Below are 20,000 nucleotides of genomic sequence, written 5' to 3' on the forward strand. Positions count from 1 at the left end.
ATGTCGATGAAATCATCATCGGGGGTGGTAATCGTCGAGCTAAACGATGTCTTCCGACTTTCGATCGACTCGCAGGTCGACCCTTTGGAGTCCTTCCTCGGGAACACCGGCCTGGGAGCCTCGAATTGGGGCGTCGTCGAGGGGGATTTACTCACATGGTCATTGTGGGGATTCGTCGCGATCTGACCGGAGCTCCTGCGGCTAGAATCCTCCTCTGTGTCAGTCATAATTTCGTCACCTATATCGGATGTCTTCGATATTTGTCGAGAGATATCTTTTATCACTTTCTTTGCAACTGTATCACTGTATTCTTTGATGTGATGTTCATCCTGATACAGTGAACGACCAAGCACTTCACACGATTTATGGTCCCCTTTCTCACTCATCCCATTCTTGCTTGCGTTCACTGCCGTTAGACTCTTGTCTTCACTGCATGTCTCACTCACTGAGTTTTCCGCCTGACTAAGGGCATGCGCGCGCTGCAGGTCACACACCTCGCCGCTCATGCTGGCCACTGCACGCTGATCACTTTCACTTTCGCATGAATTGGTGTTTACTACAAGAGGCGAAGTTGTATCAAGCGGCAAGTGTGGAGCGTCGTCCGTATCCTCACATGTGCTGACAGTGACTGACCTCGCCACGCATAAGTCGTCGCAGCTGCGAGTGGCTGAGTATATTCCTGGCGCGAGGTGAGCGGTAGTGCCTCCTGGACCACTCTGACTGGCACTGGTCGATGGTAGGGTGCCACTCATGATCCGCTCCGCTATCAAAGTGGCCAGTGCCTCAAGGTCAGGGGTAGGCCGGTCCTCTGCAGCGAAATCGAAAGTGCAAGTTGCCAGCTGAGCGGCTGTGACGGTAGTAGCGTGTGGGGCAGCAGCATCTGTGCCGCTTGCTTCACCCGGGGCGGAGCTCCGGCCACTTGTGACCCCATTTTCACGCGGATCACGCGAATTTGCGTAACGAGGTTCAGCCGGGAACGCGACTCCCTGACCAGGCAATGTTGCACTTTGAATGGGATCATTTCCGGTCATTAAGCTTCCCCTTGTTGCAGGTGCATCGGCCTTGATTGGATCTGAATCCAATCTGTCCACCTGTTTCCCAGTGCATACACTTTTTTCGCTGGCGTCTGACGTCGGGCTCAATTTTGAATGATCGCCGATATTTCGCACCGTTTCGAAAGAAGCTTCGATATCACTGGACGGAGTCGACGCTGGAGCAGAGTCATCGGTGACGTCTGCTAACGGCGGGTTAGTAAGTTCTGGGGTTAGTAATGTGTTAGTGTTGCCATCAAAGGAGCCATGGCAACTGTCGTCACTGTCACACAGCACGGTGTCAATGACGGTCTCAAATTCGTCGCTATCGTGACCCTCTTCGGCGAGAAGGTCAGGATGAGCAACAGTTGTGATTTCGGTACCCAGGGCAGAACCCGCATGAGACTCTTGAGCACTGCCCTTACCTAATCCTAAAAAAGGCTTGACAATAACGTTGTGGGGAGCAGCGTCAAGGAAGCCGTCTTTCTCATCCGAAGGCTCTGGAAGAGCCGGAGTCGGAGAATGACTCTCATTACTGGTGGATTCTGCCACGGGACTCAGACCTGAACTGGAGGTGTCAGGTTCTCCCACGTCAGCCAGGTTACCATCGTCGTATGAGTCCTGCTCCTGGAAATGATTGTCTGATTTCTGGTCAGAGAGCGAGCTCCCTATGGAGGACAGCATCGAGGAGCTGTCTGACGGGAAATTGAAGGCCCCTTGGCCTCCGGTCGAGTCGAGGACCAAGAAGAACTCGTCGATGTCCGATTCGTGGTCGCTCGGCGGGGACTCGTTTTCCCAGTCGGCAACGAAGTGACGAAGGATCAGCTGGGACTCCTGGTAATCCGCCGGGTCGCACGAGTCTGTCTCGTCCTCGTAGGTGTTTGGCGAAGACTGTGTTTCTTTGCTGTCGCTTGAGGTGTAAGACGAATTGTCCCTGAAGCTGGTTGCAACAGTTTCTTCCTCTTCTTTTTTCTCAGTTTCCTCCTCCTTATTCGTTTCTTCGAACTCGGGAACCTTAAATTTGCTTTCAAGACTAATAAAGAAGGTAGTAGCCTTGGGGGAAGGCTTTAGTGTAGCCTGTACGAGTCTTGTAGATGCTAGAAGTGTCTGTGGAGTGTCTTGTGTTGCCCTTAGGAACGCTACGTCTCCTAATCGTGAATTCGACGCAGGAGACGTCTCCTTCTGAGATTCTAATAATTCCTTCGTTGGGTCCTCTGATGAAGATTCTTGTGTTGTTTCTACAGTTTCTTCTTCTGTTGTATTAGTATCTGTGTCTTCCGTTTTTTCACTCGAGACTGACGAACTCATATCAACCTGGACCTCTGCAGACATTCTCTCTTTTGGCTGGACGTTATCTGCAGTTGCAGAAATCTTTTCCGCCTCGGGTCGACGGTCTTGCAGACTGTCAGACTCTGGACTGCTGTTACTGACGACGGACTTCTGTCGCTCAAAGAATTGACGAAGTTCACTGACGAGTCTTGGACGGACATCTTCCAAGGAGTCATTATAACAGGAACTCTTGCGACCCTCCATCGGTGGCTGCGGGGACACGGGCGACGTCGGGCTCTGGGGCAGGTCTTCGAGAGAATCGGCGCTCAGAACACTTGCTTTCCTTTCATCCTTTCCCGCAGTCTCCCGCGAGGGAGTGTGTCTCGCGGGGGAGTAGTTGGGGTAGAGGTAGTTCGTCTTAGCCTGGTAGTTCTCGGGGGGTTGGTACGACCCGTGGGAGGAGTACAAATCACCTACCTGACGGTCGTACGCACCTCCGCGAGGTACGTCCTCGAGTACGGGATAGCCGTCCCTCTGATGGTACATGGATTCGTAGTCGCTCTCTGAAATATAGTGGCCGCCGCTGGGTGGATAGGTCCTGGCCGGCAAGTAGCTAGGATCTGCCGGAGGATAGTCGTGACATGGTGGGGGATTCACGAAGGGTGTTTGGTGCTGGAAGGACGGGTTGACGTACGCGGGCATGCGTCCGAAGTGAGCGTGGCTCGTCGGTTTCTGCGGCTGCGGGTACCCCTGGTAAGGGTGAGGATAATTCCCCGAGTAGTGAGGATGGCCCACGTTCGGGGCCGGGGACTGGTACTGGATCATCAGATTTTCCAGCGAGTCGTGCAGGTTCGCGGCGTCTTCGTCGCTCAGACATCGCTCCAGGCTGAAGTAGCCGCCCTCGGCGTGAGGCGGGTTGTCGGGCTGAACATGACCTCTTTGGCCAAGGTCGGGCGAGGGCGTGAGGGTGTGGGTCTGGCTCTCCAAGGAGTCCAACCCTTCGTCGTCCTCCGAAGGTAACGCAGCATCGTGACATGAAGACGTCTGGCGAACATAAAGATCGAGATGCTGGAAAGTGACGCCCGAGAGCGCCCTGTAGACGCCTCGCTGAGGCAGTCGTCCGCGAACGCCGCCCCCGCCTACTACTAGGACCGCCCGTGCAGGGTCGCCCGCATTGGCAGCGCTATTCCCACCCCCACCTCCGCCCCACGTAAACTCCCTTGTGGCATCCATGGCTACAAGGTCATCGCTCGGGCGCTCCCTCACTCACACTCACTTTCTTCAGAAGGATGAGACGGTACGCGTAGCCTCTTGCCTCTTCACTTGCCAACACAATTGCAAATATCTCAGACAACAATCACAACACAACTTCAAAACTGAAATCACAGATGTGGTACCCTTGGCACTTTCAGAATCTATCACTGAATGTTATCCATGTGTAAATGCAGTAGTAAATGTCCACTTATGTATTGATTGATACACTTGTACCCAACCACACCTGTCAAAAAGATCACTTTCAGTTTATTACGAAAAAGTGGCTTTACTCTCTATGGGCGTGTGCTCCCATTTCAACCTGAGATGAACACCTGTAACGGAACATGGTAATTTAGCTCTTTTTGTCTTACATTAAGGGGATAATTATACCGTTTCTGGCCTAGTTTAGCCTAAGATGACGATCGGGACTTTTTGTGCGCGTGTCCTCGACCTGGTGTCCCCTTATGGTATGCCGTTCTTGGCGCGTAATCATTGTTCCATTATAGACCTCCCTCTCTAAGAAATTAATGAATAAGAAATAAGAGAAATGGAATGAACAAAAACATAATGATAATGGTTATTATTATTATCTATATTATCTTATTATCATTATCATTATTATTATTACAGTTATTATCAATATTACTCTCATTATTATCATCATCATTACTATTATAATTATTATAATAACAATAATAGTTATGATGATAATAGCAATAATATTAATAATAATGATCATAATGACATCAAAAATAATAATGATAATAATAATAGTAATATGATAATAATAATTATAATAATAATAATAGTAATATGATAATACTGATAATGAAAAAGTCATTTTTTTTCATTACATCATACAATCGTTCCTTCACTTCACTAAACAGATTATGTCTTTAGTATAAATGTGTATCATGGTTCTTTAATTTTCCCAATATACATTATTTAAGTCAAACACACACAGAGACGGGCATATCAAAACACACACACTCACACACACACGCGCGCGCGCGCACACACACACACACACACACACACACACACACACACACACACACACACACACACACACACGCACCATCGTATCTACACAAAGCTGGCAGATCCGTCCGTAGAAAGTAGTTTTAATCAGGTCCGCCGCCCCCGTCCATACCAAGTACTTTTTTCTCTATTTTGGTCAAGGAATCTTATGCAGATGGTCTTGCGTTGCTATGGGTGACGAGCGTCGAACTGTCTCTTTTGTGAGAAACATATTTGGAATCTCTGGTGTTTATACTTTCACCCGGAGATCTAGATGCTTCTTTTTTTTATATGGTCTATTTTCAAAGGGATCGAATAGTTTTGGCGCGTTTGGTCTTCATCGGAGGAATATAACGACAGGTGTTACTGATCGGTTCTCGAGTAGCTGCGTCAGGCACATCTCATGAATGGAACTCATGATCGTGTTTCAAGAAGCGTCCCTCGAGTCTGGTAGCCTTGTTCTTGTGCCAAATACGTGCGCGAAACTCGGGCTCGTTTATGTAGGAGAGTACGAGCGTTCGTTCATGAATATAGGTACGGAAGGGGAATACTGATAACAGAATAAAAACGAGAAAAGAATGAGAGGAAGAAAAAACAAAAGAGAAAGAGGGAGTATAATAAAAATAAACAAGGTATCGACGGGAGTGGGGTAATTTTACGGTACTTTCGCAATTGCTACTCATCTGTTTGGCGTCTTAACTTTTATGGCTATCGTTCGGTGGTCTTTTCGGTCGCTTCTTAATTTTCTCTTAAAAATTGTTGTTATGGTATTAATCTTATTGGTTTAACCTTTTTTTCTTGATTTATTCCATATCTTGGTGTCCTAATATGTCACACTCCAGTTGCCCTTTTGAATATTTTCCTCTTTATACCCTGGAGTTATAATAGTTACGATTTTCCTCCACTTGCCTTCCACACATCCCAAAATTTCCCTCCTTATACCCTGGTATCTCGTTAACTTACACCCTTTTCATATATTTCCTCCTGATACCCCAGCATCCTAGGAATCTTTCGTCACCTCCTCCAGTCATCTTTCACTCTTTCCTCCGTTTCCTCTTCATATCCCCGGATCGCTATGGCATGAATGGCAAGGGGTCAATGGTTACGCGAAACGTGGTGGAGTGAGTGAACGTGTTTCCGCTCCATAGTTTTATTGGGGTGAAGCAGCTGCGGTTAAACACACGTCACGATGTAAAACAGAACCCACAACACTAAGAGGTCATCCGTTATATCTTTCGCCCGAAAAGAAACAAGTAAAAAAAGAATAAATACAACAGCTTGATTTAGCCTCGTTGTCCGATTTTGTTTCGTATAATGTACATATTGGCGTGGGCGATTATTGTTGCCACAGTTCTAATTCCTGTCTGGTAATGTGGAAAGTGTATGTATATATATATAGAACATCTGAAACTGGGTGGCACAATATGTATCGCAAGTGTTGAGGTTACAACTGTTACTCACATGTGGGGTACAATTCACCGTCTCTCACGCAGGTGTGTTTTACCTGACACACCTCTTTCCCTCCGAGGTTATTCACCACACTCACTACTCCCCCCAACGCCGTTCGCCTATTGGGTAATTTATATGGCACACACTTAAATACACAAACAGACAATATATGTGTACACACACACACACGTAAGTGTGTATCTATCTATCTGTCTATGTATGTATATATATATATATATATATATATATATATATATATATATATATACACTCATACACACACATATACAATACATACATACATACATACATACATACACACACACACACACACATACACACACACACACACACATATATATATATATATATATATATATATATATATATATATATATATATATATATATATATATATATACACATATATATATACATATATATACACATATATATACATATATATATATATATATATATATATATATATATATATATATATATATAACGACATGGAAAGGTCACGAAGCCAAAACAAAGAATTATATATGACATCAGAGTGTGTGTGTGTGTGTGTGTGTTTGACAGCGAGAGAGCGAGAGCGAGAGAGAGAGAGAGAGAGAGAGAGAGAGAGAGAGAGAGAGAGAGAGAGAGAGAGAGAGAGAGAGAGAGAGAGAGAGAGAGAGAGAGAGAGAGAGAGAGAGAGAGAGAGAGAGAGAGAGAGAGAGAGAGAGAGAGAGAGAGAGAGAGAGAGAGAGAGAGAGAGAGAGAGAGAGAGAGAGAGAGAGAGAGAGAGAAATGAGATGGTAAAAAGAGCATGACAGAAAGTGAAATAAAAAGAAGGGAAGGGAAGGTGAAAATGTAAACACACACAGAGCCGAGATAAACACAATCACTCATACGTTCCACGTGGCTGACAACAAAGGTGTTTTTCTTTCGCTCGGATCAAAGCCCATGCTTATTTCAACCCCCATCTTCGCCCTCCTTGCCACCCACGCCGAAGGGAAAAAAACATCATAACCCACAACAGACAGCACCTGCCACGTAACAAGGAGAAGCAGCGAAGAGCAAACGGCGTCTGTCTCTCGTTGCCACATGGCCAGCCAGCCAGCCACCTCGCTCTCGCCCACGACAAGACACGAGCGCTCTGTGCTTGCAAGCTAACGGTGAGGGATCCACAAAAGCGCGTGTACCAGTGCCTAGCAAGCACCACCCACCTCCAGCAGGCCGGGGCGAGGCGTGAGGGAGGAAGGCGAAGGTGTAGAGACAGGGAGGGGCGGGGGTTACTACTGTGTGTGAGTGTGGGTGTAGGGAGGGAGGGGGGGGATGGATGGGGGGGGGATACTACAGCCAGCGCGGCCCATAACAATGACCGTTATATTCCCCGTGTTAGAGGGAAACGACATGACTTCGCGCCTCGTTTCTGTCGTCGATACGTTATTGCAAAAAGGTTTTGTTGTTCGGCAAGAATTCTTTTTTACGAATATTGGGGATTTGTAAGTAAGAAAAATCACGTAAGCTTCTTACCTGAGAGCCAAATGTACGCACAAATATCATGATCACAAATACGAATGTAAAAGTAAATTTATGAAATCCACTAGATCAAAAATGCTATATAAAATGAAGTGAATTAATGTTTATTATTTACGTTTATCCTCAATTATTGAACAAAAGAGAATTTTTAAGTCGTACAGTCATACTATCGTAAATTTTAGATATTTAAAAAACGTTACCGGTAGACGGAGGTTTAAATTGATACTTACAACAGAATTACATCACGTTTCTTTACTAGTATTTCAATGTCAATGTCTAATTCACGGAAATACATAATCATAGTTAATACCTACAGCAATAGCAGCGAACATATTAATTTTCTATGTACACCTGCTCTGTTTTTAAACCTTAAAACCCCAAGCCAGACTAACTCCTCGTCCCATTCGTCTAAATTACAAGAGTTCCCCCTCTTCCACCGGGGAATCAGAGTGACGTCATTATGCATATTTCGTCACGCAACGAGGGGAAGGGAGGAAGTGATAGGGTGAGGAAGGGGAGAAGCAAGGAAGGGTAATAAGGGGGAGGGGAAGTAGGGGAGTGGAAGGGTTGTTGCAGCGAGCCACCAAGGACACGAGAAGGGCAGAGCATATTGTTTTAAAGACAATGATAAATGATGGTGCGCATGATGAAGACGACAATAACTGTAGCCAGAGAACAAGGCAGTGATGGTGATAACTGATAATAGGAACGATGTTACATAATAATAATATCAATGATGATAATAATGATATTAACAATAACAATTACTAATAATAATGGTGGTAATGATAATTCTGCAATTACTACTAGTACTACTATAACTACTACTATCATTATATATGTTGTATGTATATAGCCTTATACATGTATGTACGTAAACATGTCTGTCTGTGTACCCACGTATGTATTCGGATACATTTATATGCAACAGATATCCGTCGTTTGTGGAACAAGCATTGATCAATATCTCAGATTACAGCATTGCATTTCATGACAACAGACGAAGTGGTTGCATTTTACGCTATCAGCATAATCTGATCTATGCATCAAAGACCATAAACCTAATAACATCAGTTTTTCCGACGCTAATGACCATGACAACAAATCAGCAAATGAGTCTAATTAACTTACACCGACCCTTTGATTTAATTAAGACGCTACCGAGGTTAGGGCAGAGCACCTTTCAAGGAGGCGGGAGTAACAGGTGTGATTGTGGTTTGCGGATGGAAATGCGGAAGGGGGGAGGGGGAAGGGGGGGGGGAGTAAAGAATGGGGGGGAGGGAGGGGTAAGGAAAAGGAGGGTAGAGGCCGGAGGGGAGGGGAGGGAGACAGGCCAGACAAGATAGTGCGTGTGAAGGGAGGGGAGGGTAGGGGAGGAGAGGGGAGGGGAGGTTGACAGAAGGTGGGAAGCGAGAGAGAGAGAGAGGGGGGGGGGGGAGTCCAAGCCTACTCTAGTGGCCTTGAGTGCATTGTGGTTACCTTAAGCGACCCTCGGACCCACTCCCCCCCCCCCTCGTCAGTATACCGTTACGTCAGTTACCAGCCAAACAAGACGCGTCGGTTCTCTCTTGATTAAACATGGCCCAATATTTTACATAAATCTGACTGTAATCTCAAGGCTGCAAGCAAATTGTAGACCGGGGATTCCTACTGGCATTTACTCGAGATCCAGATTTCATTTCTTTTGATGCACGAGTTTCTAAAAGCATTAACCTACATCTAATTCAATAGGATATAATATTCTATTTAATTAAATGGTAAGAATCAACCATGAGTCCACAGTCAGCCATTAAGAAGTATACGTATATGTATACACATAATATATTTATAAACGTGTTAGTCAACGCGTTTAATTTTCTCTCGGTATTGGGAAATGACGTGGATTATAAATATTTCTTTTCTCTCTCTCTCTTTCTCTTTCTTTCTTTCTCTCTCTCTCTCTCTCTCTCTCTCTCTCTCTCTCTCTCTCTCTTTCTCTCTCTCTGTCTCTCTGTCTCTCTCTCTCTCTTTGTTTTTCGTAAAGGATTGAATTGTTAGTGATGAACATTTACGTACCAGTATGTAGGAAATAAGATATGATAACACAACATGAACAAAGAATAATCCCGCACAAAAACAAACAAATAATTTCCTGTGTGATTTGCGAATTAACGGTACAAAACAAACAAACAAACAAAATGCCTTAAAGCTGTTTCCGGCGTCGGCAGAAAAGTTCAACACCTCCATAAATCTCACTTGATGATCCCCCAACCCTACCCCTACCCCTACCCCTACCCCTTCTCCTCTCCCCCTCCCACCGCCCCCCTTCTCTTCTCCCCCTCCCACCGCCCCCCTTCTCTTCTCCCCCTCCCATCGCTCCCCCTTCTCCTCCACCCCTTCTCCTTCTCCTCCGCACTCCCCTCCTCCCCCTTCTCCTCCTCCTCCTCCTCCTCCTCCTCCTCCTCCTCCTCCTCCTCCTCCTCCTCCTCCTCCTCCTCCTCCCCCCTCCCCGACCACAAGACTTCCTCGCTACAATCGCCGTCGCTTCGTCTCAGTCACCATTAAGAGTCCTCAGCCCCCCCCCCCCCCCACGCACCCCACCTGTCTTCTCCACCCCGACCCCCTCATTTTTCCTCCCTCTTCTATTCTCTCGTTCTTCTCTTTCTCCTTTCGTGTCATTCTCTTCTCTCTATTCCCTCCCCCCTTCTCCCCAGCCCCTCTTCCTCACTTCTCTTAACCCCTCCTCCCCCTCTTCCTCCTTCCCCCGTCCTGTATTTTATTCTCTGCGTGTCTTTGATGTGATCTTTAATTTTCTTTCGGACTTCCACTAAGAAATAGGTTTGGAAGTGTGTCTTTCCGTCGCTTCCTTTCTTTCATTTTCTTCTTTCTTTTTCTCCTTCATCATTACAGCCATCATCGTCGTCGCTATAATCATCATCGTCACCATCATCACCACTATCACCACCATCATCATCACATCACCACCATCATCTCTCATCTCCTCCATCATCATCATCATCACCTTCATCGTCATCCCATCATCACTTTCATCACCACCACCATCATTATCATCATATCTCTCCTTTCCCTCTCCGTGCTCAGCCATATCAAACGAAACCACACTCACGAGACTGCTTCTTATCTTGTCTAGTTCTTTCTAAATTTTCCTTCTCTATTGTTTCTTTCTCTTTCTTTTTCGCTCTCGTTAAATTACAAAGGGTTGGATTACAATCGGATGAATGCACTATTGCTCGCTCCAGAGACAACGTATTTTGCTTTTTATTAATCCTGATCATATAGTTCAACTAGACAATTAAAATATATACATAATAATAACAACAACAACAACAATAATAATACACATTATTCACGTAAAAATACACCACTAAATTGCACGCAAACTGATTTGCACACTAATAGTAATACTACTACTACTAGTGCTACTACTACTATTTATAATAATAATAACAATATACATTATTGACGTGAAAAGCCACCACTAAATTAGAGGCGAACTGTTTTAAACACTGGCAATATAAACGACATGAATAACTGTCGTTCAGGGCGGCAAGTCAAGAAATTTCCGCCTGTCGAAAGTAAATATATTGGTATGAAATCCGCCCATGTTTTGCAGTCACGCGCAGCTGCGATCACTATAGCTCACTCTCCGTCATTGTCAGATAACGCCCGTGTGAATGATTCCTCGCTGTAAACTCGTTGCTGCCGGACTCTTCCATGACAGATCAGTAATAATGTTTGCTTCGGCGTATGTACGTATGTAAAGAAGGTATGTGTGTGGATATATATACGGGTTTCTTGTGTTAGAATGATGGGGAGAGAGAGGAAGAGGGGTAGGGAGAAAGGGAGGGGAGGGAAGGGGAATGGGGATAGGAGGGAGGAAGGGAGAGGGAGAGGGAGGAGGAGAAGAGGGAGGAGGAGGGAGGGAGGGAGGGAGGGAGGGAGGGAGGGAGGGAGGGAGAGAGGGAGGGAGGAGGGAGGGAGAGAGAGAAGTATCCCACCATATACAACACAAGATCTAATTACAAATTTGGTAGCATTTACAGTCACCTGATACCATAGCAAAACTGCCCTGTTTTTATACCTTATCTCCATTTTTATCTTTCCTCTCCTTCCCTATTTTCTTCCCCTAATTCCCATATCCTATTCCTAACCTAACATGTGACCCTAAAGAGGTCTGGCGAAGGCTACCATTACTTATTGCTTTATGAAACGCTCCCTTGAGACCACCCATTAGGCCATGACCGCGTAGTCAAATGGGATGGGGGGGGGAGAGAACTTCAAGTATTTGCACACGAAGAGTCACGCACAAAAGTCATGCAACACGACTGGAACTTAGAAAACATCTCATGCTCTAACTGATTCTAGAGACAAGTGAAGTGAGAGGCAATACAACTCCCTCCGTCGGGTTGCTAAACGTCGACCATATGTACACGCCCCCCCCCCCCTCCCCTAAAAAAAACACCCTTTCTCACCCATCCCCCTCACCCCATCCTACCAACACCCCCTTCTCCCCCATCTCCCCTCACTCCACCCTTCCTACCGCCCATCTCAATCTACCCCTTTACCCCTTTCTCCTCCCCCACCCTTTCTCCTCCCCCACCCTCCCTCCTCCCCCACCCTTCCTACCATCCACCTCAACCTACTCCCCCGAAACCTGCATTCAAAGCAGCCAAGTCTGTGACTGTGACCGCCGCACGCCCGAACACCACTGCACTCGTGACCAGTGCGACGTCTCGTATAGAGGATGTCGGTGATGGAGTCACGGCATCTTCGTTTTGCCCTTTACGACCGAGGTAATATCCAGGGCCAATACGTGCGGGGCTCGTGGTGCACACATGCAAGCAGATGCGAAAGGAAGCAAATAATAAAAAACAAAAGACACGTACACACACACACACACACACACACACACACACACACACACACACACACACACACACACACACTCACTCACACTCACACACACACACACACACGAACGAAAACAACAGGGTTTGCGTACTCTATGGTATTCAGCGCATGACTCCCCCAGCAACCATTGTGTTGACGTGGGCCCTCCCGTCGAGCCTTTCCTACAACTACCCCCCCCCTCCCCCTTCCCCGTCCAGCAACAATCAATAGGTCTAACTCGCCACAATTAAAGTCTTTCTCTGCAAATTTTCCTTTTCTTTTTTTTCCCCGGCAAAATCCTCTTGTTTTTTGTTGGTCAAACTATTGTCGTTTTAATTTCGGGCCGCTGGCGATCCAGGGTGATGGAGCAAGGGTTTAAAACGCTCTAAATACCCGACTCTCTCTCTCTCTCTCTCTCTCTCTCTCTCTCTCTCTCTCTCTCTCTCTCTCTCTATCAATCTCTCTTTGTCCCTCTTTATAGTTTGCTGTTATTTAGGGCCACCATCTTTCCCAAAGGTCGTGTTGTTGTGGCCATCAAGCCATGCAATTCAAACTTTTCCCTCGCCCATTTCAACCCTTTCCCCTCTCTCTTCCCCTATCGCTGCCCTCTTCTCCCCCTTGGCTCGTTTTATCCCCGTTCCCCTCTACCTCATCCCATCACTACTCCTTCCCCCTTCGCCCATTTTAACCCCTCTCCCCCCCACCTCTTCCATATCACTGCCCTCTCCTCTCCTCCCTCCCCCTTCCCATTCCTTGCTAGGTTGACTACGACGCTCAGAGCGCACGCAACTTGCTGGACCGTCACGCTCCACATTCGCAATTGCCAGAAGTCATCTCCCGCACGTCCACACTCTGATATTTTCACCAGATGAATTTCCAGTTTTTTTTCTTTGTTTCATTCTTTGTGTTGATCATTTTCTCAGGACACGGAAAAAAACGCCTCGATGCGTGTATGAAGAAATAGGGTTTTGCAAGCGAGTTGGGAATTATTGATATCAAGTAAGGATGTCAGATCGTCCGAATTAAAGCAGGCACGCGAGCAGAGGATGGAACTTAACGGGAAAGCTGGAAATATTGTTTGCGTGGGGCTATTCCAGCGCTGCAATGCAATGCATGCGGAGTACGTCTCTTATTATTATTTTGGTCTTTCTTTCTTTCGTTCGTTCGTTCTTTCTATCTGTTACCTTTCCTTTCTCTTTCTCTCTCTCTCTCTCTCTCTCTCTCTCTCTCTCTCTCTCTCTCTCTCTCTCTCTCTCTCTCTCTCTCTCTCTCTCTCTCTCTCTCTCTCTCTCAATGCTTTTATATTCCCTCCTTTCCTTTACATTTCAAACGAAAGATAAAAGTTTCATTTAGGTTTTCCCCCCTGGTCGCCTCGCCTCACCCCTTTCCCCCCCATCCCTCCCTCAGCCTTGCTTGCTTCACAACCTCGAGATCTCGGCATTTCCGGTGATTTGATGGAAGGAGGGGGAGGATAATGGAAGAGACAATAAAGTGAAGAACAAAGAAACAATATCAAGGATAATGGCAGATGAAGGTTAGATAACGTAAATAATAATAAAAAAACAATAAAAATAGTAAATGGAATGACGAGAGACAGAGAGAAAGAGATAGATAGATATATAGAGAGTGAGAGAACGAGAAAGAAGTAAGAAGAGAGAGGGTGGAGTTCTATAAAACCTAAACAATTATTTGCAATAAAACACCTCTACGTCCTTCCCAAAATCTTCCGTTATACAAGCCATGAATGAAGTAAGGCCGTAATTTATCCCACTGCAAAGATTTATAACATCATTACACTGTTATATCCCGCCCTCTGGTGTTACGGTCTGCGATCCCTGCGTTACTACCGTCACTCCCGAACCACAGTCAACTCTCAATAAGCAAAAGACGTCACGGAAATAACATGCTATCGTCACACTCAACAGAGATCCGTCACATTCTGCAGGTAACTGTTGTACTTTGTAAGCCGGTTACAGTGTCCGGGTATGTGACTTATACTTGATATAACAGTCATAGTCTACACGTATACGTCACACTTTCGAATCATGTGTCACATTCTCTACCTGCCTGAGATGATGTGACCGACAAACTGTTCCCATCTATTAAGATTGCGTAATGAAACATCAATCAAAATATCCACTTTTTAAAGCCGAAAATATCAGTCAAGTCATACTTTAAGTATTTCAACCATCATTATCATTTAAGTCGTTATCATTTAAGTGATCTAAGTCATGTTTGTTTATTTGTGTAATCATTCATTAATCATATCATTCCACTATAAATATGACGAAATGCGACGGGAAAGTCGATGTATTTTCCAGAAGTAAAATTACAAGTAATACCATAAGTAACACTAATTAGATTAATACACCACGAAAAACAACACTAAAGCGTATTTATTGCGAGTAATTTCATGGTGGTTGACAGAGGGCTGCGGCGGGGGGAGGACGGGGAGGGGTGGGTAGGGGGAGTCTAACGAAGGTACTGGCTTCTTATTAGTAATGGATTAAAGAGCACCGACAGGCACACAAAGAAGCCGGTACCGTGGCTTTGTACCTCCTCTTTTCCCCTCAAGTTAATCCCAAGTGTTCCGATATTGGAAAAAGAGAAGAGGTTTAGAATACGGCTTATCGAGGTATATAATTCGTAGCGAGCGTTAATCCATCGCATAATGTGACGTCACTGGCTTCTCGGTTACACGCACATAAACTTAATTCTGATAAGAAAAACATCACTCATCACTCATTCATCACATAACGCAAAATCCATCACTCACTTGCTTGATACAAAGAAAACATATATTCACATCACTCACCTCCATGTAAAAATATCAATTATCTATGAATTCCTTGTCACGCCCCTCCCACCTTCCCACCTTACACTCCCTCCTCCCAAGCTCAAAAACCCCGCCCATCTCCATCCTAACACCCCACCCCTACCCCCCTCCATCTAACACGCCCCCGCCCACGCCCATCACGATCCTTGGTTTGTGGGTCATTCCGAGCGGTGATTCGAGTGATAAATAACACCGCAAAGGCTAGAAATCGTGGCGAGACTGAAGAATTACGAGATTTTTCTCTTTGCTATTTTTATTATTGACATTGTGATTGCTGGAGCTTCTGGAGCGACCATTTTCTGAGGCCTAGGGAAGGTTGAGGCACAAGGAAACGCAGAGAATCATGCTTTGTGTTTGTTTTTGTTGTTATTGTTTTACTTGGGGATCGTGTAACCAAAATAAACCATTTATAAGTGAGAGAAACAAATTCATTGGGGATTCATTGTTGGTAAGTAAAGCTTATGTTATAAGAGTCTCTCCCTCTCCCTCTCTCTCTCTCTCTCTCTCTCTCTCTCTCTCTCTCTCTCTCTCTCTCTCTCTCTCTCAACCTTTCCCTCTCTCCTTTCTTCACTCCAGATCTTCAAAGCAAACAATCCATAGAAATAAAAATCAAAGGACGCAACCCTCCCCTTTGTCCGTTTTCCTGTCCATGTTAAAATCCATGCTTGAATCGCCTTTCATCGGCACAGGATGCTCCCTATTCCCGGCCTTCAAAATGAACTGGATGTCACAGTTACAAAGGACAGCCGGACGTTTGGGGTTGAGGACCTTCCACCTCACAGATAGTTCACCATTCACAGGAGCAAGAACGGGAATAGGTAAAATCGTACTTTTTCCTGGGTGTCAAGGATTGGTAAAATTGTAGTTTTTGTTCGTTGAAGGGTGTCGGAAATCGGTAAAAGCGTATTTTTTTCATAACGTTTTCATCAGCGAGTGTCTAGATTGCAAACTATTTCAAGGACTCCCAATTTTAGAGAAAGACTGGAAAGTTCTTCAAATACTCAAGCAGGAGTTTGTTCTTGGCAATGTTTCTGTTACAAACATGTCACTGAGTAATCCCTTGGGATCTTAACAGGGAAGGGCTTTCACCTTAAATCCATGGAATGTAGAATTTCCTTAAGAAATGTGTCAGCAGCACTTCGCAGGAAAACACCTCCAAGCCATATAGGAAATCACTGCCAGACCCATAATCATATAGCACAAACATCACACAACCACTAAAAACGGGACACCACAAGTACACGAAACATAAATAAAAGAAATCTAAAATATATCCACAGACGACGCACACTGTACCGCTTTTCAAATATTTCAAACCAAGCACTGCCACATAAAACTGAGCTGGAATCTTCGGCACACAGTACACGCGGAAACCTCTCGCCCGGTAGCGCACCGCACAAGCCTGAACGAAGCGGTCGACTGAGGAACCCCGGCACACTCACTCCCTCTAGGGGGCGGGAGGGGAGGGGAGGGGAGGGGCAAGGGGCGATGGGACACTGGGAATCTGGCGAGGGTGGAAGGGGGGGAGGGGGAGTGGGTGCTTCGGCGGTGGGGTCCTGCGAGTACTGGGGTAGATACGATTAGGTCCAAGTAGATATGACAATTTGTAATTAAATCGTATTCTTGTAATTCGATGATTCAAGAAACAAACACTGTGACCAATAATTTAATGCACCCGCTCTTATTCTCAAAGATGATAAATCCACAATCATGAGCTAATGGCCGGGGCGATAGAACTACAAGGCCGATAAAAACAGAGGTATAAACCGGCACCACAGCAAAGGAATTTATTGGTATTGCTATAAGCAGGACTGTGTGGACTGTGGATCTATCAATGGGGACATGTGCTAGCATATATAATTATTATGGACTTTTCATGTATATATTCAAGAGAGCGTGCATTTTTCTAAGCATATGTCTGCCTGTATATAAGAATATGCTAATTCGTGAATTATACACTTGTGTATTTATAAATCTATAGAAAAGTACAGGCACATGGTCACTACGGCAACCACGACAGCGGTCATTACGACACTTCTGAACTTCCGAGTGGGGGTCAACGTGACCGCCAGCGCTTCGTAATAGACCTCCCTATTTCCCTGTCACCCCCCCCTCCTCCCCTCCGCCTCTACCTACTTCTTTCCTTATATTGTATCAGTTCCTGTGAAAAGCATTTCCGTGAATGTGTGTGTGTGTGTGTGTGTGTGTGTGTGTGTGTGTGTGTGTGTGTGTGTGTGTGTGTGTGTGTGCGTGTGCGTGTGCGTGTGCGTGTGCGTGTGCGTGTGCGTGTGCGTGTGCGTGTGCGTGTGCGTGTGCGTGTGCGTGTGCGTGTGCGTGTGCGTGTGCGTGTGCGTGTACGTGTACGTGTGCGTAAGCGTGTGCGTGTTGATGTTTATGTTGTCTGCGCGTGTCTATGTATGTGTGAACATTTTACAAGTAATATACAAAGACGCCCAATTGAAAATCATATAACACGCATTGCATCTACAAGAGCATGGCAACACTATGCGCGCGACGCTGTTTCGTGATTCACGTGTACATCTCGTGAGTCACTCGTGTACACTTGCCTCGGCCCGCACTCAGGAGTAACCAGCGGAAATATGCAGCGTCAGTCTGTGCTTGAAGACGGCACGGCGTTTCTCCTGACTTGCTGAGATTTCCAATGGAAGGGATGGGAGAAGAGTGAGACAGCATTGCTACTCATTTTCTCTCACTCACTCTATCTCCCCCTCTTTCTCTTTCTCACTTTAGTTCTTTTAGACCTTCCCTTTTTCAAGCACACACACACACACACGTACGCACGCACTCACGCAAGCACACACACGGCCGTGCGGCGGAAGTGGACCACGTGATTACCTCCAGGTTAATGCGGCGGCGAAGTGACGAGGCCCGAGGCGCGAGGAGGCCTTTGGTGGTGTCGGAATGCGCGCTGCGGCGGCGACGCGGGAAAGGCTACTGGGACATCGCCGCTTTACAACACTTACAGATGATGTAAACACACCCACATGTATATATATATATATATATATATATATATATATATATATATATATATATATATATATATATATATATATATACATACACACACACGCAAATATGTCTATATATGTATACTCCTAAGAATATCTATATCTAAATATGTGTGTGTGTGTGTGTGTGTGTGTGTGTGTGTGTGTGTGTGTGTATGTATGTGTGTGTGTGTGTTATGTATATATATATATATATATATATATTATATATATATATATATATATATTTATATATATATATATTATATATATAAATATATATATATATATATATATATATATATATATATATATAAATGTATATCTGTAAGTGAATCTCTAAATATATATACTCATAACAAAGTATCTTCTTCACCTTGACGGTGTCCTTGTCACTGCCATAATGACGATGATCACCGAACACCTCGGAGCACCAGAGGCAATGCAGTCCATCAAGCGACCTAATCTAAGCCCTATTTCCGCCTCACGTTACAGTCTCGTCAAAATACAGCTAAGCGTGACATATTTTTGCTCGGATTTCCAAACGTGATTGTGATTTCTCGTTGTCGATGCTGTGTACGAGAGACACAATGATGATTGTGTTCTACTTTCATCCAGATTTGCATGTCAACATTGGCCGGAATTTGATTAACGAGTTCATCTGATCGTCGCGTCTGATCGCGAGGCCTTATTACGAAGACGAAGAAGCGATTAAGCGTCCGGAGCGCAGGCAGGGCCGGCTGCCGACGTTCTTGCGCGTTCACGTTTGGGGTCACGTCTCAACTTCCGGCCACTTAGCCGACTTGTGCAGTGTAACCTTCCTTGGAAACCGCGTCGGTCAGCGCGGCGGCGACTGGAGTCTTCCATCACGCGCGTGTCCGACTGCCCCGACTGGAGGCCGACCGCCGACACTCTGCCGCGCAATCTCTGCATCGTTCAAACACTGTCATTCGATAGGAAGCCAAGCGTGGCCAGGAGCGATTTTCTCACTTCCAACAGCTGGCGGCGTCGTGCTGTCTAAGGGGGAAGTGGCACATGCAGCGACATCTCGCCCTCAGCAACCCCCTTGCAAACCAGAACCTGACGGGGGATGATTTCCATGTCGAGCAAGTAGAACATTTTTTCATAAGAAACACACATATATTAGATATGCACACACACACACGCACACATACACGCACATACACACAAACACACATACACATGCATACACGCACTTCTCAATAAACAGGTACGTCAACTCGCTCCGCCATGCATTGCATTATTTCTTTACAGCCCCAGCAAGGTGTGTCAAAACAAATCTTGCTTCACCAAGGTGTGAGTTGTCTGTGCATTTCCTTGAATCTGAATCTCACAATATCCTTATCCTTCTCTGTACCACAACTGTCCCATCTGCCCAGCCCGCTTTCCCCCTCCTCCTCCTCCTCTTCCCTAACCACTTAAGTGCAACACAAAGGTACCCAACGGTCCGGTATGAACTGTTCTCTATGACCACCGTCAATTACGTTATCAATGGGAAAATAAAGGTCTAATTAAATTTTTCTTTAAATGTTGAGTCTGTTTTATTTGGCTTCTATAGCCTTACACTCTTCTAAACTCGACGCCGAGAGACTTTTCTAGCTTTTGGAATACACTTCGCGGCTTGATATCGGATATACAAGTCCTTCGTCAATACACTTTCATCAGGCCTCGCTGTGCAGCGATACG

At 45.5% G+C, this 20,000-nt stretch overlaps 1 protein-coding gene across 4 annotated transcripts in view; it reads right to left on the reverse strand.

Moving 5' to 3' along the window:
- The window catches only part of LOC122267849 (uncharacterized), a 413,856-nt gene that overhangs the window by 381,365 nt on the left and 12,491 nt on the right, over positions 1 to 20,000 (reverse strand). For all 4 annotated transcript variants that reach the window (XM_086555728.1, XM_086555729.1, XM_086555727.1 and 1 more), the window contains exon 2: positions 1 to 3,886. This exon is cut by the window's left edge and continues 2,396 nt beyond it. In XM_086555728.1, the coding sequence (XP_086411854.1) occupies positions 1 to 3,533 (3,533 nt within the window). In that variant the 5' untranslated portion in view covers positions 3,534 to 3,886. The remainder of the gene's footprint in view (positions 3,887 to 20,000) is intronic.

Source organism: Penaeus japonicus, unplaced genomic scaffold, assembly GCF_977035675.1.
Source record: "Penaeus japonicus unplaced genomic scaffold, GWHDUDI00000001_assembly GWHDUDI00000031, whole genome shotgun sequence".
Taxonomy (NCBI): domain Eukaryota; kingdom Metazoa; phylum Arthropoda; class Malacostraca; order Decapoda; family Penaeidae; genus Penaeus; species Penaeus japonicus.